The sequence below is a fragment of the Lipophrys pholis genome (assembly GCF_963383615.2).
Source record: "Lipophrys pholis genome assembly, chromosome: 3".
Taxonomy (NCBI): domain Eukaryota; kingdom Metazoa; phylum Chordata; class Actinopteri; order Blenniiformes; family Blenniidae; genus Lipophrys; species Lipophrys pholis.
Window position 1 is genome coordinate 23,640,296 of NC_137627.1, and position 17,003 is coordinate 23,657,298.

At 42.7% G+C, this 17,003-nt stretch overlaps 1 protein-coding gene across 3 annotated transcripts in view; it reads left to right on the top strand.

The window, feature by feature from the left end:
• The first annotated feature begins 4,949 nt into the window (after positions 1 to 4,949).
• Positions 4,950 to 17,003, top strand: part of ccdc9 (coiled-coil domain containing 9) — a 29,734-nt gene continuing 17,680 nt past the window's right edge. For 2 of the 3 annotated variants that reach the window (XM_080459629.1, XM_080459631.1), the window contains exons 1-8: positions 4,950 to 5,062; positions 6,577 to 6,607; positions 6,829 to 6,933; positions 8,509 to 8,658; positions 13,532 to 13,978; positions 14,898 to 14,981; positions 15,217 to 15,381; positions 15,525 to 15,706. In XM_080459629.1, the coding sequence (XP_080315755.1) occupies positions 6,605 to 6,607; positions 6,829 to 6,933; positions 8,509 to 8,658; positions 13,532 to 13,978; positions 14,898 to 14,981; positions 15,217 to 15,381; positions 15,525 to 15,706 (1,136 nt within the window). In that variant the 5' untranslated portion in view covers positions 4,950 to 5,062; positions 6,577 to 6,604. The remainder of the gene's footprint in view (positions 5,063 to 6,576; positions 6,608 to 6,828; positions 6,934 to 8,508; positions 8,659 to 13,531; positions 13,979 to 14,897; positions 14,982 to 15,216; positions 15,382 to 15,524; positions 15,707 to 17,003) is intronic. The other variant, XM_080459630.1, reaches the window with a different exon arrangement.

The window sequence follows — 17,003 nt, forward strand, 5'->3', positions numbered from 1 at the left end:
AAAACAAAAATCAAGTTGATAGCTGTTAAAGAAGGAATGATGTGAACTAAATCAAATCACCTTTTTAAAAGAGTGATAAAGAGTAAAGATTTCAGGTTGAATTCCCCTACCCTAAGTGACTGCTTCTTTTGGTAGGTCAAAGTGGTCAATGTCAATATCAATGATGCTGCACAGCTGTGATCTGCCTGGAGACCAAAAAATATGGTAGCTTGTTCATGACATCAACAAAATGTTAGGAAAAAGTCTCGTGTGACTTACATCAATGCAAACATTATACTTGGAGAATTATGGTTTGGGGAGTGGTCAAACGGTAACCTGGTATTGTTAATGGTCAATCAAGCGGCAAGATGATTAATTGAATGCATACATTCACTTTGGCCACATGATGGTCTACATCAGGGGTTCTCAATCCTGGTCCTGGAGGGCCGGTGTCCTGCATGTTTCAGCTCCCTCCCAGCTTCAGCACACCTCAATCTGATGGTGATGTCATCGTCAAGCCAAGTAACGAGGCCTTATTTCATTCAGGTGCATTCTGGTCTACATGATCTTGATGATAAACTCTCTCATCGTGTTATTTTGGCAAAAAAATGTGTGTATCTGCGGTTTTTACTATATGCCAGTAGCCAAGGGAAGCCAACTCTAAATGCAAGTTAATGTTGGAAAATATATTTTTGATGGATAATGGAATTAGTTGGAAGTTGGTTAGTTGGTTAGTTGGTTGCCCAACTTCGTTGGCAAAGGTAAAAATGAAAATAGAAAAAAAAAAGTGCATTATGTTCTGTTATTTCACTGTCCTCATGCAGACCTTCATCCTGCCCCTGTATTTATCTTCCTACATGTTTCTAGAACATACCGGCAACAACCTGCACTCCCATCACTCTGTTTCCTGTCAACCTGGAATCAAATCCAACAGGAACTAAAACCGCCTGATCTGATTCACATTTAACTAAAATAAAACCAAAGAATTTCTCTCTGCTTTTTGCCACAGAACAAGCCCATACCACCTGAAAGTTCTTCAAACTTTACAACGGGCCAGTTGTGAACGGGCCTGTCTCCCCCCTGTCCTCATCTCAAAGGTCCATGAGCAAGACATTGAACCCCAAACTGACTGAGGGCCTTGCATGGCAGCCGGCCCCATTGGTGTGTGTGTGTGTGAATGGGCGAAGGTGACTAAATGTAAAGCGCTGTGGGGAAAGCTCAAGCAGTGGAAAAGAAAATAGCTATATGAGTGAAATCCTTTTACCATTTAAAGCGACTCAGACTTATGCCAGTCATCCAGCTGACTGAAGAAAAACGACAATCCAGAGACGGAAAAAGTTCATAAAGCCTCTGATGCGAGGATCAGAAAGAAATCTGACCCTCACCAAAAAATGTGTCAGGCTACAGCGGAGAAACAGCATTACCTCATCGACTTCACCTCAAACAGAGATGGACAGATGGACCGCCGTGTGTGTGTGTGTGTGTGTGTGTGTGTGTGTGTGTGTGTGTGTGTGTGTGTGTGTGTACGTGTGTGTGTGTGCGTGCGTGCGTGCGTGCGTGTGTGTGTACGTGTGTGCGAGCTCTGCCAACCAAATCCCTGTTGTGATAAGCCGAGCGAACAGTGTGCAGGAATGTGCATCTGCAGCACATCGTCTCTTTGTCTCTCTCACAGTTTCTGCTGTTTCTGTTCCACCGAGCTGGACGACGATACGACGACACAAACACATTGAAGCATAAACATACATCGTCAATATGTTGTGTCTTCATACAACTAATTTCTTGTCTTTTTTTTTTTTTGAAGCATTCTGCTTTTGTTAGTAAAAGTGTATGTGAAGTGTTTTGATTAATGAGAGATCAGAGTTCACCTCTAAAGTAAAATGGTTGACAAATGGCACAGTGCTGTTTACCACACGGACAATGAATGGACTTAGATCTGAACTCTGTGGCTCTTCAGTCACACAGTTTGACATTTCAGTGTGGATGACGCTCATGAAATCAGGGTCTCACACCAAATGTGCACGAGCTCACACCTCTGTTGGTTTTGTCGCAACTTGTGTGAGTTGTATCGACTGTTGTGATTAACTCTGCTAATGACTTATTTATTTTCTTTATCCAACATCATCCAGGTCCTGACTCGGTGCAGAACGAGTCACCAGTCCATCACAGTCACAACTTCCAATGTGTGTTTTCAGACTGTATGACACCAGACTGTCTGGGGGGAAAAAATGCATAGGAAGAACATGCAAACTCCTCCAATAAACTACCCCAAGCTCAGTAAGATGTGAGCATGCCCAGTAAACGACCACTATTATCAATCAATTAAACATTTTTATTAGTTTGACACCTTTCAGACAGAATGCAAAATGAGCAGATACATCGTGTTAATGTGAGCTTGAATGGGTGAATGTGACTAAGGCCCCATTTACTCGACTATGAGTGTATCTGTAAAACTTTCATGGCCCGGCATACTCACTACATTGTTGTCAGTGTGTCCACTGCTGTAGTGTAAATGCAGCACTTTTTTAAAAAACAGATTAGTGGTGCATCCGAATATTCCCTCCTATCTCCTTTCCTATCTACTGTTCCTTCACTCCAGGAAGTGTTTAAGTGATAAGGAGCATTCAAATTCTCAATAAGATAAGGAAAGGAGGCTCAATACCTCCTTTATAACGTCCTTTAGCCTAGGAAACACTGATGCATCCTTTACCAAATGAGACGAGATCATGCTGCCCCACAATTCCTTGCAGCAACAACATTTAAAGGGACCCGCTCATCTGAGCGTTCAGGGAAACTCAAGATGACTCAACATAGATCATGTTAAGTTACTAAAGCGATAATCTGCCTTGAACAACTTTAAATAATGTAAAACCCAGATCCCAACTATGAATGTTGGGATGCAAAGGTTGTAAAACGAACAAATTAAAGTAACTTTTTGATGCAGCCTGTTCCCAGTTTACATTGGTTATTTATTCACCTGACAGCCGTTTCACTTTAGTTCCTCATAGCCTGGAAGTCTCTTTTCCTTTAATTTCAATTCAAACCTTGTGATATTTGAGATTTTATCAATGGTTAGAAGGAGAAAGTGTTAGAAATGCGCTTTTTGTAGTCCATTTTCGGAAATTTTTAGTTTTTTCACCACGGCTGACGTCACTAATCTGCGCCGCCGGATCATTATTACGTCATCTTGTGAAAGTACCACACCAACATGATCGGCTTTCACTAACTCGTTTAGGAAGCCTCCTAACACCTTTCCTTAACCCTGTGACGTCATCCACGGGGTTAAGGTAAAGTGGACTGGAAAGGAGAAAGGAGGGACTATTCTATAAGCACCCTAGATGTTGTCATGAGAAACGTTGTCGTGTAAACAGGGCCTAACATTGTGAAGAGCTTTCTGGGCTGCTAAATCTGCGGAATGAGCACTATATACAGAAAATAAAATGCATTTCATTTTGAGGATACGTTTGAAAAGAGCAGCAGCAATTTTCATCTATTTTAGTTTTTGGTTCACACCTTATATTTCCTCCTGAGTGAGTCCATGGAGCGTGGCGGTGCTTTGCAAAGACAAACTTCAGGTATTTTCCTCCAGATTTCTCAGAGGAAAATTTAATCACCCCACATACTCTGGGAGCTCTGAGACACTTTGTGAAGTCACCAGCGTTGCGGCACGACCCCCCCGAGAGCTGGTTGTTTATATCAACAAGAGAAACCATCGTCACTTTCCTCTCTCCTCCGTGAGCAGAGCCTCCAGGGCTCCGGTGTCGTCCCCCGGGGAGGCCGCTGTTTGGCTCCCACAACAATGAGCTCATCCTCCTCCTCATCCTCACGCAGCCTGAAAGGAGAGCCACGGCTCTGCTACTTAGAACCAGCGAGAGGAGCTCCTGGATAGTGTGACCGCGATGAGAGCAGCGATCCAAAAACAACCGGGGAATCAAACACAAATGTCAGAAATTGATGCTGTGTAAGCAAAAATCACAAAGCAGGAGTAAACGACCCCACCGAGGAACACAGATCACCACACATCTTCAACTTCCTGTTTTATTTGAACTCCATTTTATGTAAATATCTAATTTGATCAGATTATTTTCAGCTTCCACAAGTCAAAAGTTGTGTTGACATTCTTTTTATTTAGTGCCTAAGAATCTCTCCAAGTCAACATGAAACCAGTGGAACCCCTCAACCTGTCTCTGCCTGCCTCCCTCCGTGTCCACATACACACGGGCTCTGATGGAACGAGCTTATCAAGCGAGTAACAAAAAAAATCCTCATTACTCCGAGCAGTACCAAACAACAGGCCGGACGGTGTACATTGAAACTGGGCCACTGATTGTCTCATCTCTGTGGTTGGAGGCAGAGAGAGTGAGTCAGTTGATCTGGCTACAAAACATACGGGGGAACCAGCAGGACGTGACAGTGTATCTGGATCAAAGTAAAAAACTTTATTCAAAAGTGCCAAGTGTATTCCGTTATATATCAATACTAATTTTTAGTAACTGTCGTGCTAGCCTCATCTTTAACTTAATTTTTTGGGATGTTTTGGGAAAACACACACACACACACACACACACACACACACACACACACACACACACACACACACACACACACACACACACACACACACAGTCAGTGTGCGTGTGTGTGTGTGTGTGTGTGTGTGTGTGTGTGTGTGTGTCTTTAAGAGTTCGTTGCCACACGTTATCAGGTCAAACTCCCTGAAAGGTCTCTGCCCCCCTCTAGCGGAAAATCTGAAAGTTACAACATATTCCAAATTTGAAAACATTTGCTTTTCGCCGCAATATCGACGTTTTTGTCCACAATACTTTTGAAGATTGTGTAACATAACTGTTTTGTGTTTGTATCGATACGCTAATGCTAATATGAAACTACAGTTTTAACGTTTTGGTTTACAACTGTACCACTGTCACTTTAAGAGTAGGAGGTATGGGCTTTTATTTGGCAGGAAGTTAGCCGCGGCTAACAGGAAGACAATAATGAGAACGCATTGAAGAGCAGAAATTGGCAACGAGCAGCGGGTCCAGACAGAGACTTTTGTAAAACTCTCTTTCGGACTCACCCGAGGCAGGTAATGTGCACAAACCGGGGCGCGGGGACGCGGAACCGCGTGGAGGATTAATATTTGGCAGCGAGCAGTTGGAGCAGCATCTTGTTTCCATCGTCCGGCTCCTCGTTAGCTCGGACATGGCTCAGTGTGCTTCCATTACCTCCACTCAGTCGCACAAAACACACCAATACACTTAATTTATTGGAGAGTACACACTTCAACCATGTGAAAACGATGTGTTCTCGTTGTTTCCGTGCTTCTTCTTGCTACATGTTGGCCTCCAGTGTGCAGCTCTAAGGAGCTTACTGAAGCTTTGGAAACACATGGAGGGTTTAATCATTTGGGCTCTTGTATCTCTCTCTCACACTCTTTCTCACTCTCTCTCTCTCTCACACACCCACCCACACGCACACGCATAGCTCTAGTCTCTCCTGTGATAACCTTTAATCTCAGTGTCTAGTTGAGCAACCTTGAGTTGAATCCTGCACACTGGTCACTTCCATGTAAACATGAGCAAATCCTCTGAAAGTCAGCTTGATGCTGCTTGAAAACAATCTGTTTTGAATCCTCGAATAATCTAAATAATTGCCTTAACTCGTGTCTAAAGTGATTTTAAAGATCATTTATCAATGAGTGGGATATGTCTTAATCCTATCAAAGCGGTTGGGATATTGACTGCGGATGAAACAACAAAAAATGCAGCATCACAAAATTGACTCGGCAACTAATTATTATATTAGGAATTAGACAAAACTCGGCTCAAAATATATATTATAGTTACTGAGATGAAATATAACAATGGATGTTTGAAAAGATAATCATTGTAATATATTTTTTTTAAGCATATTTGAGTTATTTTGACACGACATATTGACTTTACTACGAAGATCAAATGAAAACTATAACCTGCATGTGCTTCAGCTTACAACAAGTGTTTTCTTTAAGTGCTGAAAGAATTCTTGGATCTTTCAAACTGGACCTTTGCCTAGTCCTCCTGTGTTAAATGGATTATAAAATACTTATTTATTTATACAATTGCGAACAGATGTACTACATTGAAGTGTATTCAAAACGGACTAAGATCAAGAATATGAGCACAGATTAGCATCATTGTATGTGAAGTTATGGATGTTGTAAAATGAAGCCAGAACTTTACATTCATTAAAATCAACAATAATCCTGTAACTCTGTGATGTTGGATGGCTTCTCTGCTGTGACTCTCAGCCGCATGTCACTTAAGGAGGGACCGGACGCCTAAAACTGAGGTTCAGTGAGCAATTTGGTGCTGCGTTTAAGCATTGTTAGGTTTTGTCTGAGGAGCTTCTGCATGATATAAAATACTCGGGTGTCCATTGGCAGCATGTGTTGAGTGATGGCACCGACAAAGATCTACTCCTCATCCTCTTTAACTACCGGCCATGTATGAAGAGGGCAGAGACTTTTCGAGATGTATTGAATCCAAATTCTGATATAAAAATGAACAAATGCAAAGGTTTTTTTATTTTCTCTAATCCTCTTCATCTTCTTCACTACAGGAAGTGTGTGAAGACCAGACAGACAGCTATGGTGAGTACTTTGTTACAGTCCTGTACAGTATCACGATGGCAAATCGCAGTCGTGTCGCACTATTTTAAAGTGTTTCCATAATCAGCATCTTGAGGAAACTGTTGTCATTCAACCACTGAAATGATCAGACAGTATTTTCCTAGTGCCGTTCAGTTCAGCTCTGCTTAGTTTTCCGTTACAGACACTTTGGCCTCCTTGTTTACTCTCCTCTCTTGTCTCAGTCTTCAGCGGTGGATCTTAAGACGAAGGAGGAGAAGGATGCGGAGCTGGACAAACGAATCGAAGCTCTGAGGAAGAAGAACGAAGCTCTGGTGAAGAGGTATCAGGTATGCAGTGTCCAGGTCTTACAGAACGATTGACGGTGGTTTAAAAGGAGGAGGAGGAGGAAGCAGGTGGAGACGAGTGTCACCGCTGATGTGAGGCAGAAAGATTGCAGTAAGACTGAAAAGGGAAGTTCAGTTGAGAGGTCCAGTCTGAGATGGTCTGGACGAGTTCTGTAGATATATTGTATAAAGATACTGAAGATGAAGTTTCCAGGGAGGAGGAAAAGAGGAAGACCTCAGAAGATTGATGGATGCTCGGACATGGAGACGTTTCTTTCAAGACGAAGAAGCTCAACCCAGTAGATCCATTATCCATTAGAGATGTGACGATTCACTGAGCTCATGATTCTGAGGGGTTCACTATGCTATCTCCACAATACCAGTTTTCTTAACAAAAGTAGTTTCCAGACAAATTGTGACTGAAAACTTTATTATTTCTGTTCAATCAATACTGTATTTTCTCGTCTTCTTGCCAATACTGTATCAAATCAAACTGTTTATTCTGGAGGGAGCTATAGGAATCGACTGGAAAGCATCAACTGGGGCCATATGTACTTTTCTTTGTAAAACAATAACTTAAAGTATCTTTTTTCTTAACAAAAATTAAAACTCAATTTTAAAACAAATTTCACATGAGATAAACTATGAAGAAAATCTCTTCAGTGACGTCGGGTTACATGTTGCCACACCTCCCATTTGAAACTGGATGGAGCTTCTTGAATTTCTAAATTGTCTGAGGCCACAGACGTAAATTTGCCGTCGTCTGAACCGATCGTCTTGCCGCTACTGTGTAGACATACACAATCAGGTAGAGGTCTACTACTGTATGACTATGTATTAGATAATTCTGTGTTGAGTATCCCCTCCAAAAAAGCACCAACACAATATGAAACCACAGCATTCCCTGCAGACCCAGAGAACGAGTTCCTCCTCCTACGTCACCTCCACATTCCTCTCCAGTCTTCAACCTCTCAGAGGGTTAGCTTGTCAACAGCGCAAAATTTTAAAAAGTGTAAATTCGATGGGGCATCCAATGAAGGCAAATACACATTTGACTCTTCTTTTTTTAAGGAAAAATTATATTTCAAGTTTCATGTTTGGAAAAAATAAAATTGTTCTTTTTGGTGCAGAAGACTGTATGAAACTACTTTTTTCCCCTCAAACAAATACTCAGGAATCATTAGGAGAAATGATAAGGAATTGGATTGAAAAGCAGAATTGACAATGGCACTGATATTGATTAAAATCTTGGCAGTTCCCACCCCAAGTGGCGGTCCATATACAATACGTCAGCCCAACATTCCCTTCAGAAACTCTGTAATTTTCTAAATTTAGCAAACTCACCTGGAAAGTTTGTGAATAGTTTATTTTGTTTTAACGACTGAGTTAACTTCAAGTTTCAAGAAGGTTCTGATGTGAAAACTGTACACCTCCACATTAATTGATGCTTTTCACCTGGGTCTTTATAATTAACTGCTGTATTTGGTTTTCAGCAGTAACATTTAAACTAAACACTTTCTCTTCAGCTTTGTCAATTTATTGTGGGACTCTCGTCTCAAAGTCATTCCATCTCAACAGGAAATAGAAGAAGACAAAAAGAAGGCGGAGCAGGAAGGCATCGCTGTGACAACGCCCCGCAAGCCCCGCCCCCACGAGCCAGAGATCGACAGGCGGAAGACGGAGAAAGAAAACTTCACCGTCACAGTCGACCTCTCGAAGCCAACCCCGGTAAGAAGGGAAATAAAAATAAACCAGCTCAGAAGATGGCGGACGCAGAAACTCACATGCAGGCTCAGAATTGAAGACAAAAGTCTTTACTAGATGAGTTTATATTCGATTTCTCCCCGTGCAGCTCTGCTTCTGCTGTCTGAAGATTTGATTTCGTTGTTGATCTCGTAATTGCAGTGAAACAGACGCAGAGATAATTGCACCTGTTGCACCAACGTAATGATGCGCCAGCCAATCCCAGGGCAGAATGAACCACAATCAGCACGTTAAAGTAGAAAATGTCTCAGTTAAACTTTCTCTGAAATCAGATCATCCAGGTTGTGGCACACGTACACACTAAACAGATTGTCCTTCAGGTTTCCCTTGAAAACCAAAGAAAAGAGAGAGAAAAGCAGAGATTGAAATGAAAAACTCCTCCCAGCCTCCGACACACTCAAACACACAATAAGCAAGTGTGTTTGAGGCACACGGTGTGATGTGTACCTTTATATATCTGCTGTTAAACACGCCACAGTGGCCACATATTACCACGTCAGTCTGCCGCTTGATGGTGAAACATTTTGAATCTCTGAAGCTGAAAATAATCCAAAATGTCTGCCGGTTAACAAAAATCATCAAGCTGCAGTTAAGCACCACCTGCAGGCTGCCGGGACCGGGTGAATTTCTACCACCTGGGGGAAAAAAGCATTCATGAATAAATCTTGAACCTGATATGCGAGTAAACAAGTGATAATGTTTTAAAGTGTTATCACTATGGTATGACTTTATAAATAAAATATCTTGTGTTTTGGATTTGTACTTTAAAATAACTTTCTCTTCTCAGTCAAAGTTCAGTTTTTTGTCCTTTTCAAATTTTTCTTCCTGACCATAGTTTCTGCCGCCAGCATTTCAGAAGCAAGGCAGTTTGTTTCCTTGATTTCTGTGCTTTTGTGCTTCTGGCTTGTTGCCACCAGTTTAGATGTAATGTTCAAATAATGAAGGGAAATACATTGTTGACACAGCCGGGGGCAGCAGGACGCCATCTGATTCAATCATACTTTATTGATTTTGCACTTTTAGTGTAATACTCAAAATGCAACCCTAACCCTAACCCTCCATTGTATATAAATATAAATGGGGACATTGGTTAAAAGCCTGATTAATAAAAAGGAAGGTCTTGAGCCTGCTTTTAAAAACATGAATATTCTCTGCAGCCCTCAGGTCAGCCAGAAGACAACCAGCCCAGATATTTAAGCGCTTCATGCATTTGCGCCAGTGACTTTTCTAGGGGCTTTATTCTGCTGCTTTGACTGCTGCTGAAACTTTGCTTTAACTGCCGGATCATTTGCACCACACACTAGTGCACTTTAATCCCTGGTTACTCTCTATACCACAGCATCCCGTGTTCTCATGCTCTCCTTTTGACAAAGTTACTATCATGCCAGATTTTCGGCCGTCCCGACAAAAGATAACGATGGAGAATCGTGGTGATATTTTTGGTCTTGGCTCTGAATCGGTGGTCCTACATGCACTGTGAGACGGTTTAAGGACAGACGTCACGGCGACCAGAGACAACCTGTGAAAAAATTCAGACCGTGTCAGACATCAGTGGCGATGGTGACGCTGCTGTGACCTACATCAACTAACTGACCAATAGAAATGCAGAATGAAATGACGGCCTGATCAGCACCACACTGGAGCGAAACCCAAATAGATGCTTTACGGCTACACTGGCAAAACACATGAAAAGAGTACGTGGGATGTAAACAAAACCTTGAGATTTCTCTCCAAACACATAAAAGCCAAAAGGGCGAGGCTTCATTCATGTTTTGCTAGTTTCTTTTTTGTGAGTGGACGGCGCACGCTCATGATGTTTCATCCTTGCACAATAATGTCGACTGGAGTACATCGTAGGCTGAGATTCAGCTCTGTACACAGAAAACTTCATGTTGTGCACAAGGTTCATGAGATTCATGTCGTACAGTGGAGCTCGCTGTGAACTTGTTAAAATCGCGTGTAGCAGGCATCAAACACACTCCTTTCTCCTCCTTTACGTCACAAAAAAAAGAAAAACGCATCTCGTGAAGCAAATGTGTATATATAGTGATGAAATTATTGAAGTGACACGACATCGAACAGCAGAACATATGCCGGCCAGTTCTAAACCCCATCCGTGCTCATGAAGCAAATACACACTGCGTTGGAGTCGAGCGCCCCAATTCAGATTTTTTTGCTCACAAGTGACCCACAGCCGGTCTGTTTTGTGGCCGTGTAAAAGCTCCAATTCAGATTTTTTTTCTTTTGTTCACACTGGACCCAGGCCTCGTTCATATGTGGTACCAATTCTGATATTTTTCTACATGCGACTGCTTCGTCATTGACGTGTGACTGAGGTCACGCAAAAGCGCTGGAGGGAGCGGCTCCCCCAAAAAGTTAAAAGCTGTGCTCTTTTTACCTCATTCTCCTTCTTCTTTCCCTCGTCATGTCGAGATTTTATCGGCTCGTATTTAACAACCACTTGAAAATGGATCTGCACACCGACCTGTGTATCCAGATATGGTGGTATCTCCCAATTGGGGAGCCGAATTCTCTTATCTTTTAACTTGGTTCATTTCGTGCATTTGTGTGTTTATGTCGTGTTTGTTATAAGACATATAATAGTTTTAGGGTTTTAACATTATTCCTACACAGGCTGGTTTTTAATGAGGTGTGTCGGTTTTCACGTTGTTTGGGCTGGAAACAGTGAGTCACATCTGGCAACCCTGGTGCTGACCGGCGTGCCGTCCATATTTAATTCTATCAACAGCCTCTTCTGCGCTTTGGGACCTAAAACCGTCGGTCCGATCACGTTCACTCTGCAGTGTGATAAAGGTCGCGTTTAAAGTGTAATGTGAATGATCAGGCAAAAAAAAATCTGAATTGACCCGCAGTGTGAACAGAACCTGACTCCTGCTTTCTGCTCCTCATATCTTTTTTTTTTTTTTTCCCAGATGGAAGTGAATATTTGGGCACTATGGAGGATTTGTTAAGGTACCATGAGGGAGAGTTGTTGTGGACTCTGTGGGGACTTTAAGCTTTGAGCTTGGTCACTACAGGGAAAACCGATTAATATGCTCTTAAAGCTTTCAGTTTAGTTTTTAGGGGGTCTCTACTGGAGGGGCCGCTGCTCCAGCTTTTTTTTTCTTCAGTTTTATTTATTTATTTATTTATTCATTTAATTTATTTATTAATGGCGACTGATGACGCTACGATAAGCGCTGTGAAAGTCGCACATTAAGGAAGCAGCCGTGCAGCGCACAGTCCGACTGTAAAAATGTGCCTCGTGTTTCTGATCACCGTCTTGGAGTTGGCAGCAGGTCAGCCGACACCGCTTCAGGTCCAGTCAGCTGCCGCTGTGACGGTGCAGAGAGCTCCTGCTGAGCTCCAGATTGCCTCCGAAATGACTCGTGATGACTGGAGACCTGCAGCATTCAACCTGCAAAGGTTACGAGAGGAAGACGAGGCTGAAGAGCAGCAGGGCGGCGTCTGGGTGCAGGCTTGTTCTTCGTTCGAGGCTCTAATTTATAATATTAGTCTATGAATTTATTCCTGAAGATTAAGGTCCGTTTCCTTTCCAAAAAAAGAAGCAAGCCTGATGAGGGCTTCAGCCTCGGTTCATTGTGTTGGAGTTTTGCATAATCCACAGGCCAGATTAAACTTCTTAACGTTATATAGCAGCAGGTCTCAGGATCCAGGAGATTGGATGTTTAACTCTTACATTTCTGCCGTCATCAATGGGATTCAATGTGTGTACTTCTCATAACTCAAAGACTATAGTTAGAAGGTTTTGAAATATCCACCAGGAAGCAAAGAAATAGTTCTTTCTGTCCATATTCTACTCCCCCAATGAGACACCAGAGAGTCACACAGGAGCTTCTCGGCACTGAAACACTGATATCGAAGAACTGCCAAATGGAAGTTAATGTGATCTCAGGGAAAAAGGGACACAGACAGTCACTCTTTTTTAAAATATCGCTGCAATAAAATCTAAATAAACCTTGTTAAGAGGGCTAATTTAAAACGATGGGTTAAATTTGAACCGAACCAGTGTTGTTGTTTTCTCAGTATCTACTTAAGTAGAAGTAGACTTTCCCCACTTTATGAACTCATCCAGCATTGGCAGTGTGCTGATTGAGTTAAATGTCAATTTATTGTATATAATGTGTGGCCTTCTTCAAAAATGTATTCTACCCCCACGCTTTCTCTTGTCATTCATGTTCTTTTTAGGTTTATGGATCCTTCTTTGGTGACTCTGCATTCAAACTTTTCATAATTGAGCTTAACTAATCAGATTAGGAGCAGTGGGTGGCCACAGTGTGGCGCTTAGGGACCTGGAGGTCAAAGGTCATGTTCAGGGAGCCACGATGGTGACCTTCAAACCTTCAATCCCCAATTCGCTTTTTTTTGTTCTCAATCTTATTTTTTTATCTCATTCCTTTTCTGCTCGTTTTTATTTCTTTTCTCAATTCTATTCCTTTTTTTCTTCTCCTTGTTCTTGTTCTTTTCCTTGTTTTTCTTTGTTCAGTTCTTATCCTTTCTTGTTCTCGTTCTTATTGCTGTTTTTCGTTTGTCTTTATCTGTAGAGAAAATGATTTCCATCAGGGAAACATTAATAAGATGAGGTTTCAGTCTCTTACATTTAGGCATGAAACTGCTTGAAAGTTGTTGTTGTTGAAGCTTAATTATTCTTTCTTTTCCTTCTCTGAAGTCACAGACTGATGCTGCCAGAATCTGCTTTCGACATTTTGACAGATTGATGAAGGCACTCAGCTTGTTGATCTGTGTTATTTCTTCTTAACCCTGCCGGTCCAGATCTCACGGTGGGCTCCATGTTGAATTGCTCTGTTTGCTGCAGGACAAAAGAGTTGTGAACGACTGGAAACCTGGAACGCCTCGCGGCCGAAAGTCGTCTGAGGAGAGTGATGGGCACAGAGGTCAGAGTGATGGACGCAGCCCCCCCAGGAGGATGGGGTCTGGGCGGATGGGCCGTGGAGGTCAGAGAGGAGGAGGAGGAGGCGGCGGTGGCGGTGGTGGAGGAGGTGGGGGTCGACAAGAGAGGAGAGAGTGGGAGCCCAGAACACCCAGAGATGGAGAAGGAGGCGAGTTGGGAGGTCCGGGACGAAGAGGAGGAAGGAGAGGAGGAGGACGAGGAGGTGGCGGAGGAGGCGGCAGAGGAGGAGGAGGAGGCGGCGGCAGCGGAGGAGGAGGAGGAGGAGGAGGTGGGGGAGGAGGAGGAGGAGGAGGAGAAGGAGAAGGAGAAGGAGGAGAGGGGACACCAGGGGGCGTCGACAGGAAATCAAAAGTAAGTGTCAACTAAACAGGAAGAGTTGTTTTTTAGGATGTCTTAAATTTTACGTGTTAATGCAGATTAATCCAACATCATCATTAATATCAATAATAATTTGAACACATCTGCAGCGCAGAGTGCCTTAAAATCCCGGAAATGTTTATGGCAACACATTTTGTGTCCAACTAGACTTTCCGTCAAGCAAATGTCCAGTCGACCTTGGTCGGTCACTCCCAGGTCGATCTGGAAGACGCTAAACAGCGCGTCAGCTCTCTCATTGAGGAATTTGAGTACAAAAAAAACCCTGACACAACAGCTGACTAACAAAGTATCATTCACACTCTGCAGGAAGGAGTTTTCTTTTCACTGAAACACTTCCCGCTTAAAATCTCACATTAACATGAAGCAAACGTTACTCTGGATTCTGCTGACTCAGCTGTTCTCAGTTGCAGCAACATTGTAAACAAGAAGCGGTTGGCTTTCCCCTTAGACATTGTCATCTAGTTAGTTTCTTAGTGCTGCTGGAAAGGGAGGAACAGAAGTTTATTGTGAACAGGAACGGTCAAAGGTGTTTAATAAACACGTTAAGTGCAGATATATTCCCTTCTTTCTTGAGTTTGTTTGATCCAGCTAAAATGAAGGGCATTTTTAATGTAGATATTTAATCATGATTAATGTAAATTAATCCACAGGAACCCTTTGATTAATCTGATTAAAGATTTTAGTCGCTTTACAGCACTAGTTGTTTTACACAATAAAACTCAGCAGACATTTGGAGTCACCAATCAACCTCAAAAACAGGTTTTTAGACGCTTTGTGAGGAAGCTGAAGTACCTGGAGGAAACGGGGTGAACATGCAAACTCCACACAGAAAGACCCTCAACATGGACACCGTCACTCATCAGGTCGTTATAATGTTTGATTTTCTCCCCAGGAGTGGGAGGAGAAGAGGCGACAGAACATTGAGAAGATGAACGAAGAAATGGAGAGAATAGCGGAGTACGAGAGAGGGCAGCGGGTACGACAAAACACTTTGGGTCCTTCCGAATAGTCCCTCCTATCTTCTTTCCTATCCACTTGGTGATAGGAGACTTCCTTAAACTTCCTTAAACTTCCTTAAACACTTCCGGGGGTTAAGGAAAAGTAGATTAGGAAAGGAGATAGGAGGTACTATTTGGACGGACCCTGCGACTTTTTATTTTACGCAGCCGTCGTCTCGATGTGACTGCTTTAAATGGATGATATTTGTGCAGGTCGAGGGAGATAAGCCCATCCGCAACTTCCTGGACGATCCCAGACGTTCGGGTCCGGTTCCGGACCTCGACCGCAAGGAGGGCAGCAGGAGACACGTCCGGAACTGGGGGGGGCTGGACTTTGACAACGTGAAGACCGGAGCAGAGCTGGAGAGGGAGTGGACCGTGAGTGCTGCATGAGAGCGGTGCTACAATCTGCTACGTATTAAAATGCTAAACACATCTGCTGTGGCTAATGCTAAGTAATCTTTAATCTGTTTTATGCCGTTAGTTACATCCCTGTTGTTTGTTGACCGTCTTCTCTGTAGAGTCGCCGGCCGGGTCCGAAAGGCTCCATGGACATGACGATGTCCATGACGGGCCGGGAGAGAGCGGAGTACCTGCGCTGGAAGAAAGAACGCGAGCAGATCGATGAGGAGAGACTAGCGCGCCATCGAAACGCCACCGGCCAGTGGAGGCGAGAGTGGGACGCACAGAAGACGGATAACATGTGAGGACAAGGAGAATGATTCTTCTTCTTCTTCTTCTTCTGGAAAACTTCAACATGAGATTTGTTAGACTGAGGTTTTAGAGCCAAACTAGGCTGTGGCAGCACGTCGTTTGAACAGCAGTGAATTCTGACAAAATTAAGGTAAATAAGCAAATTTTCATGTCTCATCATCCATAAGCAGACCTGAGTAGGAGAAGGGAGAAAACTTATTTAATCCTACCACAGATCTTAATTCTTTAATTATCAAAATATAACACTTCAACATATATATAATAGAAAAAGCAATGTACACACACTCCTCACCTGTATAGTTATGTAGATGTACCTGATCATGAATCAACATTCCGGTATAGGTTTGTAGAAATATATAAAAGGCTGTGGACTTCCTTCCTCTGGTCTCTGATTTGTTAGAACATTACACCGTAGTGCACAAAGCCTTCCTAACAGCAGTACGGGGCAGTTTCCCTGGTCGGATTTAAATTCTTTAAAAGTCTGGCTTTCTTAGGCCTCGTTCACACTGCAGGGAAATGTGACCCAATTCAGATTTTTTTTTCTTTTACTCACATGTGACTCATATCCAACCTGTTTTGTGGCTGTGTGAAAACGCCATTCCAATTTTTTTCACACCAGACCCAGGCCTCGTTCGTATGTGGCACCAATTGGGAAATCGTTCTACATGCGACTGACGTCACGATAAACGCCGGAGCAAGTGACTCCATCACAAAGTTAAAAGCTGTTAAAAGCTGTGCTCTCTTATTACCTCCTTCTCCTTCTCCTTTCCCTGGTCATGTTGTCTAGATTTTGTCGACTCGTATTTAACAACCACTTGAAAATGAATCTACACTGACCAACGTTGCCAGATATGGCGGGCATCCCCCAATTCGGGAGCTAAACTCTCCTACCTTTAACTTTGTTTATTTCGTGCATTTGTGCGTTTATGTTGTGTTCTTTCAGTTTTACGGCTGAGATTTGGGCTGGTTTTTTATCAAGGCGTGTGAGTTTTACATTGTTTGGGCTGGAAACAGTGACTCCCATCTGGCAACCCTGGTGCTGACCGGCGTGCCGTGCACAAATGGCATAAATCATAATTCTTTTTTGCATTGGTTTTTTAGATTAATTTGCAACTCTTTCCCCATGTAAAAAAGAAAAAATAAGAGCCAAAGAACTTTTCTGAACACATTTTAACTTAAATAGTTTGTGCAATGTTGTCAACATGTGCTGAGGACGTAAACATCCTCAAAGGTAAACGACAACACTGATAAAGTGGTTCTTGAAACACAAAAACTAAACTGTGCCT